This window comes from Physcomitrium patens, chromosome 2 (genome assembly GCF_059467195.1).
Source record: "Physcomitrium patens ecotype Gransden chromosome 2, ASM5946719v1, whole genome shotgun sequence".
Lineage (NCBI taxonomy): Eukaryota > Viridiplantae > Streptophyta > Bryopsida > Funariales > Funariaceae > Physcomitrium > Physcomitrium patens.
This window is the reverse complement of record NC_143411.1, coordinates 14,060,553-14,070,347: the sequence shown is the minus strand read 5'-3', so window position 1 is coordinate 14,070,347 and position 9,795 is coordinate 14,060,553. Positions and strand designations below refer to the sequence as shown.

The window sequence follows — 9,795 nt, the reverse complement described above, 5'->3', positions numbered from 1 at the left end:
TTTTCCCTGCTCGATCGGGATTATTTCACTAGTCACATTGCTGTACAATTCCAGGTCATCGATATAAACTAGAAAATATAATTTGAAGTACACACGATAGGGACAGGACATACGACAAGCGTAATTTTAGAGGAAAAATGGCGTTTACTACCAGCAATCAGGATTGTGGACACTATGACAGTAATTCAGATGAACGAGAGGCTGGGAGAATCGAAGAAATGAAGCCATCTTTGAGACCTTAGAAATGACTCCATTTTTTTTTTTTTTTTTTTTCAACAATTAAAAGCAAAAGCTGCTTCAAAGAGTCAAATGAGTTCCTAAGTTTGAAAATATTAAGATGTTCAAGAACATGGATTCCTGTGATCTCCAAGCATAAACCTAAGCTTGATGAATGAAGTTACATAACATATCCACCCACAAAAGCTTTAGTCACAGCAAAAAGCGATCAAATAACGAAGCGCTTCGCACAACTGAGAAACCTGGTAGCCGGGTGGGACGTAATCACAAGAAAGCCCATCTGCAACACAAAACCAGATTGAGCTGTCCATCTCATATTCAATACCGATTCTAGCGTTTCTGAAAGCGATCAAAATCTGCTCCTTACATACAACCCAGCAGGCGATCAAGGGGAACAGGTTTGTGTGACTTGTTGTGACGCTAAGTGGATTTGAAAATGTGAACAACAACTGTCACGAGAGTGATACGGTACACCGATCTCATTCATACGGAACCCTGCTGACCAGTAGAACCTGTTTCTTTGAGTAAAGTTCACGTGTTGACAATCACACCAGAATCCCCACAGCTAGAGCTACTTTTTTTGTTCTTGAAGTTTAGATGGAAAATACTTACATGAGATATATCAATTCATATCAAGCACTGCGACGGTTGCTAACCTCCGACACCTTCACGGGATAAAAATAGGGATGTGCCTGCAGAAACAGAATCCAAAAATCAAGGAATAGAGTACAACAGAAACATACGGCATCCCTTTAGACCTAGTCTTGGTCAAATGACATGGGGCGCTCCACATATACTTGTAGTCACTGTACAACCTATTCTACACTGTACAACCTACGTCAAATACATACCATAGCTTCCTTCGCAGTCAGCCTGTCTTGATGATCGTAGCGTAGAAGCTTATCCAAAAAATCCACAGCCTGCAGAAAATAACAATTTACTCTTTCATTAATATAAACAAAATGTTGAACACGAAGACTCACGATGGTATGCGTGAAAAACATGTAGAACCAGAAGCAAATGATTGATGATACGCAATCTAACCAAATTTTCAAAACCTTCACATACCTCTGGAACAACCAGATGCTGATTATCAGCATTGATGAACTTTGACCAAGGTTTCCTGCTATGCCTGAAGGAACCAACAACACAGTAGTAAGAGACGTCACAAAGAATTTTGCCATTCCTCCTCATTCGGTTCACGAATCGGTCGTAACTTGACGGAAGTCAAACACTCATTCGGTGTTGCAAGGTGGACAATGTATCCCTTGAAAAAAAGACCTCGTGATTTATCCAGAATACTGAACACAAACCTGCCAACCAGTGCTTCCAAATGGGGGTCCAGCTCTAGGCGGTATTTGTTTAGATAGGAATTCAATTCATCAGTTCCCAACACCTGGTATCAGACACCCACAAAGATAAGGCTCAAAACACAACTTGGCGTTGCGAAAGACAGTAATATGACTTTTTATACAAAATAAATAAAAAGTGATATATAACTGCTTGAAGGCAAATCTATGTATGAACTGCCACTGCACCTTAGCAATCTTCACAAGTTGATCATAATTGTCATGCCCATAAAAGAATGGCTCCTTCCGAAATATCTGCAATCACTTCAATTCACCTGTTTAACGAGAATCAAGCTCAAAAACTAAACCAAAAAGCAAATCAACGTAGCGACAAACTGTGATAATCAAGGACCATCGAAATATTGAACTTGGAATTAAATTTACCATGCCGGCAAACATGCACCCCAAGCTCCACATGTCGAGAGAGTAATCATAATCTTGAAGATCAACCAGCAGCTCAGGACCCTTGAAGTACCTGTTTCCCAAAAACTGTGAAGATGAGATGCATCGTATCTACTAAACATACAAAAGATAAAATCAGTAAAGTTCATTACATTATAGAACTGTGACTGTTCATTCATCGAACGAGTATTCCCTGAAAATTGAAATGAAAAGAATGAAGGTTCTGTTTGAATTGAGGATACGTCACTCATACTAGAAGCTTACTCGATGAAGCATGATTCTGATGTCCGGATTCTCAGCCAAACATAATATAAAGTCCTCCCTAAGTAACTGCCTCAAGAAGCCTCTGAAACTCACCTAGAGGCAACACGCACATTATACTCTTTGCCAGGATGATAGAATTCGGCAAGTCCCCAGTCAATAAGCCTAAGCTTCCGCTGCTCATGGTCAATCATCACGTTGTGTGGCTTCACATCCCTGTGCATAATCCCTTGAGAATGGCAATAGTCCAAAGCCTGCAACAATGACTCCGTCAGTAACCCACATTTATATCTCTGCATGAGTATGATAATAAGTTGTTAGGAATGGCAAACCAAGATAGGAAGAATTTTAAAAAAAAGAGTGAAAAGAAAAAGAAGAAGCAGAAAGACTGGTCTAAACGTCACTTTGGGCGATACACGGTCGCAATCAGCATCATGTTTCTGTACAAAACCAAGCAGATCAAGCCTCGGAAAAAAGACTGACCACTCACCTTGAGCAGCTCATGAATGTAGTATCGGATATCAAAGTCTGTAAGAGTGGGGTAGAGCACTTTGAAATCAGTATTGTTCACATACTCAAAAATTAGGCTGGGTGTCTTCGATTGCTGATCACGGACAATGTCCAGAAGCTTCACAATGTTGGGCCCTCCACAAAGGTTTTGCAGAATCTTGATCTCTCTTTTGATCTATTGACAAATCCAAAATTGTTGACATGAGGTCAGAGATAACACATCTTTTGCAGACCGTAAGAATTATTTAAAGATGTTCTGCCCAAGGAATTATCTGTTTCTGATGTAAGTAACTAAGAAAATGTCACTTGTTGAAACTTCACAACTAAAAACTAGGACGCCAGCCATAAAAATCACTAGCAGTCAGGTACCTTTTTTTTCTTTACTGGCTTCAAAATCTTCATAACGCAACGCTCACTATTCACGGCGTTGACACCTTCAAAAACCTCACTGTATTTCCCTCGCCCCACCTTACGCACTACCTCGTAATCGTCTTGGTCCCTGGAAATCGATGAACAGATCAGTTCAACACCTACTGATACAACTACTTCACTTGCTGACATATACCCAATAATGAAAGGTCGCTCTACAATAAGAATACCAAACATCCCTTAGCGATCATATACTAGACCGATAGCGCAGACACTGTGACGGAAGACGTTGACAAGAGCACTAATCATCACACTGCAGAATCGATCGAAGACATCAAGGAATGTTTATAATGAAAAAGAATGGCTTTTATTTCATCTGATTAGCCTTTCGAAGGTTAGTGTTTCACAAACTGTTGTGATGGCATATGAGCTAGGGTTTCATGTTAAAAATAAACTGCACTACCAAGTACGAACCTGCAAAGATAGAAGTGGAAAAGCTGTATCCTACTACAAAATTGATTTCAGCCAAAACTAAAGGCGTCGTCGGTAAAAACTACGGGAATCCACTACGTCTACTCCATTCTAACGTGATGCAGTAACCAAGAATGACCCAAGGGCACATGCCGCATGTTGCAGAGTTGAAATTCATCTAGAATACTTAAGGTTTCTAGTCGATGATTCCTCACCGTGCCCAGATATCTCTGTAGAACATTGGAATTAAGGAAGCATAAAGGGAGTGAATCGAATAGCCATGGAACTTACCCCCATTGGACGGTGAGGGCCTCGTAGTCCCAATAATCTTTCGGACGTTGGACATTCACATCTGTGTAAACCCGGGCCTTGGACATAACACCTGGCCGTCGGACCGATTTTCCGATCTTCTGCGCCAGATTGACGAATGGATGGGGACGCTGAGTGAATCCCCTTTCAGCAGCCTCAAGCGTCTCTTCCCCCGACCTTCCTCCCTCAAGCCCCCTAAACCAGGCAGAAATTTCCTCTTACTCTCAACTTTCCAAAAAAAAAAAAAAAAAGAAAAAAAAAAGAAAAAAAAAAAGAAAAAAAAAAGAAAACGAACACTGGGTTCCCGCGAAATCATCTACCCCACCCACGGCTGATGTCGATCAACTTCTGTGACATGTCTACCTATAAGGCAAATGAGATCTGCCCTCTCAAACCACATCAACCCATGCCCTCCATCACCGTCACCAAACCACAAACCCTCCTCCCCCACAACACCTCGGTGACTTCAACCCACAACATCTCCATTCTGAATATACATCACAACTCTCACCCTACGCAAACACTGGACCTCAACGCCACAACCCAACTCCAGACAATTTCACAGCCACCAACCAACGGTCTCATGTCAGCATGAAAATTTGCATCAGCTTACCCGCGTAGAAGACTAAACCGAGAACTTCGAGGATCATATGAAAGAGGAGCCGAGAACGGTGATTGTACTCCAAGAATGGTGGCAACCGGTACCACAGCTCCGGCCCGAGTGAAAATGAAGCTAGATCGGGGAGAGGGTACTTAGACTCGAATTGCGATGGAGAAGGGGAAGAAGAAGATCAGAGGACCGTTTTAGGGCTTGTCCCCTCCAGACACGGTCGATGAATGAATTGAAAATGGGTGTAGATAGATGGATGCCCGTCCACTTGGCATTTGACATTTTCTATCCCATTGTCATGCAAAAGTCTGCTACCCCCCCCTCCCCCCCCCCTCTGTGACTGTGCTTGGGTCGCCGTTGGGTAAGTTAATATTTTAAAAATTATGCACACACACACACATCTATCTATATATATATAATCTTCTGCGAACGAACTTTAATTTTCATATGTTTTTCAATATGCACAATGATGAAGTACACGTGAAATAGTTGTGAAAGTTCACGTTAACTTGAAATTTACAACGAACAAACACTAATCACATTTAACAATCGAACTCAAAAACATATATTGGTATTCTAACAGAAATCTCTCCTTTTGACTTTGACTGTTTTCAAAAGGGATTTTCTGTTCATGCTAACAAAACTCGGAGTTTGTGACATGTTCCATGATGAAATTCTCATTCTTTGCTTCATCATTAGCATCATCATCATTCAAGTAAGATTAACCTATGTTGGTACAACCTTGAGTATTGTGTGTTGTTGAAGTAATCTTTGAATTAGACTCAAAGCTGGACAGAAGCAAAAAAGATAACGAATGAAGTTCCCAGCAGTCTCACAGATCTTGAGCCCACTGAGCTTCGTAGAGTGTGGCACCGCAATACCAATGATGCAAAGTACTGACATCGTTCCTGGGCTTGATCGAACGATGCATGCCGAACACAGCGGATAAAAATGAGCGATCGTGCACACCAGGATTGACTTGTGTTTAGCCAGAGTGTAAAATGGAATTTCTTTTTGGTGTCCTGCGTCGAAGCAGCTCGTTACCATATGCAAATCGCTGCAAATCTCCAGCCTTAACCAAGGCACACAAGACAGAAACAAAGACGAGAACCTGTTTCATATGGTGCGAAGTTAGCAGCAGCAAACACGCTCATGGAATATGTAAGACTGATGCCGAATCAATGAGTTGAATGAAGTTGCAGTACTAAATGTTGGAGCCAAGGATGTGAAGTTGCCCAAAATCTACTACCAGTCCCTTGTCTGCGTGGGAGCTGCCAGTGATGGTGTCCTCGGTGAAAGTTTCCCCGCGGTTCCATTCCTTGAAGCAGAAAAGGTCTGATGTTCCGAAAATGAGGTGGATTCTTATTTCCAAGGGCAACCTGGCTGGTGATGACGGTCCTCTCGGTAACTGTGACGGTGCTCTGGAGAGGAGAAAGTTAGTTTAAGTTTTAGAATAGTATATTTCGACTAGAGTTAAACTAATCGTGCATTGTGGATTCTGGATATCCTCATCGGAACTGGCGCATTTGAAGTTAAAGATTCAAGCCTGTCGCAAATTGTAGAATAATCTTGCTAGAATCTGACACAGGCAATAGTGGAATGTGTGCACGATGAATTCTTAGGTAGCCCCTCGGATCTATCTTACAAGCTCTGCTCCAAATGTTTGCAAGTATGGAGACCTAGAAAAACTGAGCTAGCTCTGGGAGGACATGGATCAATTAATTCTGAAAGATCTTGAGGCACTAAGAAAGTTCAGCACAAGAGTAAGGAGGCCGTCCAAGGATGTGCTTAGCGTAACCAGCTTCTCAACCTCAATATCAGGTGATGGGCTCGGTCAGCATTCACTTTACCAGAAAAATTCTTTAGCGACATTCAACGAATTATAGAAATTTAAAATTAGGCAACTGTCGAGCATGTCAACAACATAACATGAGTAAAACTCATAAGATGTGGACGAATGATAGAAAGTGAATCTGGACCGAGAAAATTGAGACCCTCCAACAGGGCCATGTCCAAAAGGTTCGCATTGGTTCACCAGTTGAAAGTTGGTGACATCGACACGAAGTTTCAAATTTAACCCATCGCTTGCTTGCAAAGCTACGATGACCTGAAAGTTAAGCTAACTGTGAACACGGGATCCTGGTACACTTTTCCCTCCAAGGACACTTCCGTTTCATGCAAACCAAGGCGAAGAATAAATCATAACGGCTGCACGCCCACGAGAGTTGAGCTGGTAGATCTAACGAAACATCCAGTCAGTTCCCTGAAGAATTTGTAACCCCTAGAATAATATGATTAAAAAAAAACGGCACGATGGAGGAAATTTTCGCACTTGTTGAGATAGAAGTTGGCATTGCAGCTGGATGTTAAGATTCTTCCACTAGTTCACCTCTCTGAATTATCACACATTTTATGAAAGTAAGGAATCGAGAGCTTCCATATCAAACTTGGGCAACACATCCAATGAACAAGAATTTTGTTGATTGTATCATAACAGGCGCCTGGCTTTGCGAATGAGCATCAATACAGAGGCCAGTGTGAATATTGTGGCGGTCAAGTGCACTCTTGTAGATCTAAATTCAGGCGGCCCAGAAAGGGTTCGGTCAAGGATCCGATGTACAAATAGTTGTCCTGAATCACCGCTCCTGTGGCGAAAGAGAATCGAGCACCCCGCGGGTCTTGATAGCTTACTATGACTTGTCCATGGAGATTGATGGCAATCAGCTCTCCTCTTTCGAAGTTGAACGGAGTGACGTGATGCCAAAACTTGGCGAAAAAGTGCTTCAGCAATGCAGACTTGAGAGTTAGGTCAGTAAGCCATGACCGGCCCCCCACAAGGCCGAGCCAGAAAGTCTGTGAAGGCGCGTGGAGATGGATGTTGTCTGGTAATCCTGGCAGATTGTCGATGAAGGTCTCCAACGTGCCCTTGAACTCCCCTTCCAGCCAGTAACGAACACATCGGTACTTCCAGCTCTCGCACACCACAAGGAAATCCTCAGTTGGAGAAAGCGCGATGCCATTCGCGAATGCTAGTCCCTTCATCAATACTGTAGTGCGGCCCGTGGTGGGATCAAAGTTGAGCACTCGGCCGTGAGGGCGCGACTCCAAGACATCGAGGTGCCAGAAGTGTAGCAAATGCTTCGTGGATGCGTCCGTGAAGTAAATTTGCCCTTTTCCCGATACCGTCACACTGTCTGGGAACCTGAAGTCGAACAACGCCATGCAAACCTCGACGCATCAGTGCACATTTCATACTGCGATACCATCAGTCTAGTATGAATCGTATCAACTGAATTGAACACAGTGACAAGCTTCGATCTTACGTTATTGGAGTCCCCTCGGCCGTGCTTGTGATACAGCGGACTTCATCATCGTCGGTGACATTTAGCAGTCCCTGGAGAGGATCGGCAACTAGAATCTCCCCATGAACACCGAGCGCCAACCCACAGGGATATCCACCCACACGTTTCCAGTTCTCCACGGTGCCATTCCGTGGCCACACTTTCTTCACCCAACCATCTCGAGTGGCCACCACCAAACTACCGTCCCTTGCCACTACCACGTCTTCTGGCCCTAACACTAATCCTTCCCCGAGCTTCTCCACGCACTCCAACTTCCGGTTCTCCCTGACCCAAGGGATGGTGTGCCGTGGCAGCACTAGCGGAATTGGATCGATGGGGGAGGTTGCCACCACAAATGTAGTAAAAATTGCAGTCAATACGCAAACAGCCGTAATGACCACAATGCCAGCCTCCTTCGTGCAGGACCTCGGGCTTGCAACCTCCGAGTTTGATACCCTCACTCTCTCTGACACCGGAAATTTTCTCATCGCCATGTGTTTCATTTGTGGCGCTCACCCGAACTTTAAAAAAGTGAAAAATCACATGTCCAGGCAATATTCAGGGGCTGGTCGAATCTTCTGAATCCTCTCACTAACACCCAAGCGCTGGACGAAGACCATGCAATCGCTTGCGACTGTCAAATTTTGGAAAACCACAAGACCAACACAACGGCGAACAAACTGAGCATTGGTTGTGTCCCCTGAGGTCAATGAACTCCCGCACGGACTCCAGCCACAGCAAGACATGAGAAGCATCACATCCCATGTAGATGAAAATCTCAGGTAAAAGTGGGGCAGCAGGGATTATCCATGCTCTGCTACAGAAGACAAAAACACTGCAGCAATTACAATAACCAAGCGCTGATACTCACACTCACTCATGGAACAGTGAAGAACTAACCGGTGATGAAGCCAATGTCACTGTGGACTTCAAAACCACAAACAACAAGTGCTTGAAGGATATATGACAATGAGCTGCAGCAGCAGGAACCCAGATTCGTGTGGACCCATTATAACCAACAAATAGGGGTCCGATGTCAGCGACGAGATGACAGTAGTGCAGAGGATCCACCAGACCGGACAAGTCTTCATTCCTATGATGTGGTCCTGTCACTGAAGTCCATAAACCCGGCATGCTTCCTGCCTTTCAGCGTGGCACGATCTCTTCACCTATCTTGGTCAGCCATTGATAATCCTTCTACTGTAATGGGTCGCATCAGTACCCGAAGCTGCTATCGAACTCGGAGGAGCTGGCTACTATGACAAAAGCCAGCAGAAGAAGGTGAAGAAGCAGAAGATGATGAAGGAGAAGTAGCAGCAGCCAGGTGAGAAAACTACAACCCTGCAGTTGTATATCATTTCTGTGCCTTGATTGTAATTCTTACTCTTTACGTACTAGTCATGGTTCAGTTTTCAGGCATCGTTGGTAGAATCCAATTTCATGGTGGAAAGGAGGAGAGTTGTTGATGCTTCTTCTTCAAGGCAGCCATTTGGGTGTCGAAGAGAGCATATAGACCTGCTAAAAATGTTTACAGAAAGCTTTCAAAGTGAAATGTGTTCATGAATAGCAACATTAGAATATGACTTTAACCTTGAATGGAAAACGAAGTTAATCTTCCTGAGAATAGTGTTCAGGTAGAATTGGTTGCATGCATGAGACATTAAGATGCTTGTTTAGAATGAGGGTTCTAATTGAAGAGGTGAATAGGATATATCAAGTGAAAAATATGGCCAAGTTGCTGGCTTTTGTTGTTCATTTTGAGAAGACTTCTACTCAGGTTGCAAAGTTTTATTATTTTCAAACGATGTTATCAGTTGAAGAACATCAAGTAGGTAGGTAAATAATTCAACCATGAAGATGCTAAGTGGTGGTTGTAAGTAATGTCAAGTACAGTTTGCAGAGACTCTATTGTTGGCATTTCGTATATATATATAAA

The 9,795-nt window shown here is 43.3% G+C and overlaps 2 protein-coding genes across 3 annotated transcripts; both read right to left on the bottom strand.

Moving 5' to 3' along the window:
- Nucleotides 1-310: 310 nt before the first annotated feature.
- On the bottom strand, nt 311-4,674 carry LOC112279065 (casein kinase II subunit alpha-2). Of its 2 annotated transcripts, none has more exons than XM_024513155.3 (12): nt 4,522-4,674; nt 3,891-4,103; nt 3,129-3,258; nt 2,740-2,934; nt 2,346-2,503; nt 1,971-2,061; nt 1,776-1,841; nt 1,551-1,633; nt 1,306-1,369; nt 1,089-1,157; nt 850-929; nt 311-540 (listed from the first exon to the last, which is right to left on the bottom strand). In XM_024513155.3, exons 2-11 carry the CDS (start codon nt 3,974-3,976, stop codon nt 870-872), a joined length of 1,002 nt encoding a protein of 333 aa, XP_024368923.1. In that variant the 5' UTR covers nt 3,977-4,103; nt 4,522-4,674; the 3' UTR covers nt 311-540; nt 850-869. The 2 variants fall into 2 exon arrangements, with proteins under 2 accessions (XP_024368923.1, XP_024368922.1); XM_024513154.3 differs by having other exon boundaries at nt 311-517.
- Nucleotides 4,675-6,982: 2,308 nt separating this feature from the next.
- LOC112273607 (protein STRICTOSIDINE SYNTHASE-LIKE 5) lies at nt 6,983-8,839 on the bottom strand. The gene is made up of 2 exons (XM_024502550.2): nt 7,842-8,839; nt 6,983-7,720 (listed from the first exon to the last, which is right to left on the bottom strand). The coding sequence occupies exons 1-2, from the start codon at nt 8,360-8,362 to the stop codon at nt 7,072-7,074; spliced, it is 1,170 nt and encodes a 389-aa protein (XP_024358318.1). The 5' UTR covers nt 8,363-8,839; the 3' UTR covers nt 6,983-7,071.
- Between the last annotated feature and the right edge of the window lie 956 nt (nt 8,840-9,795).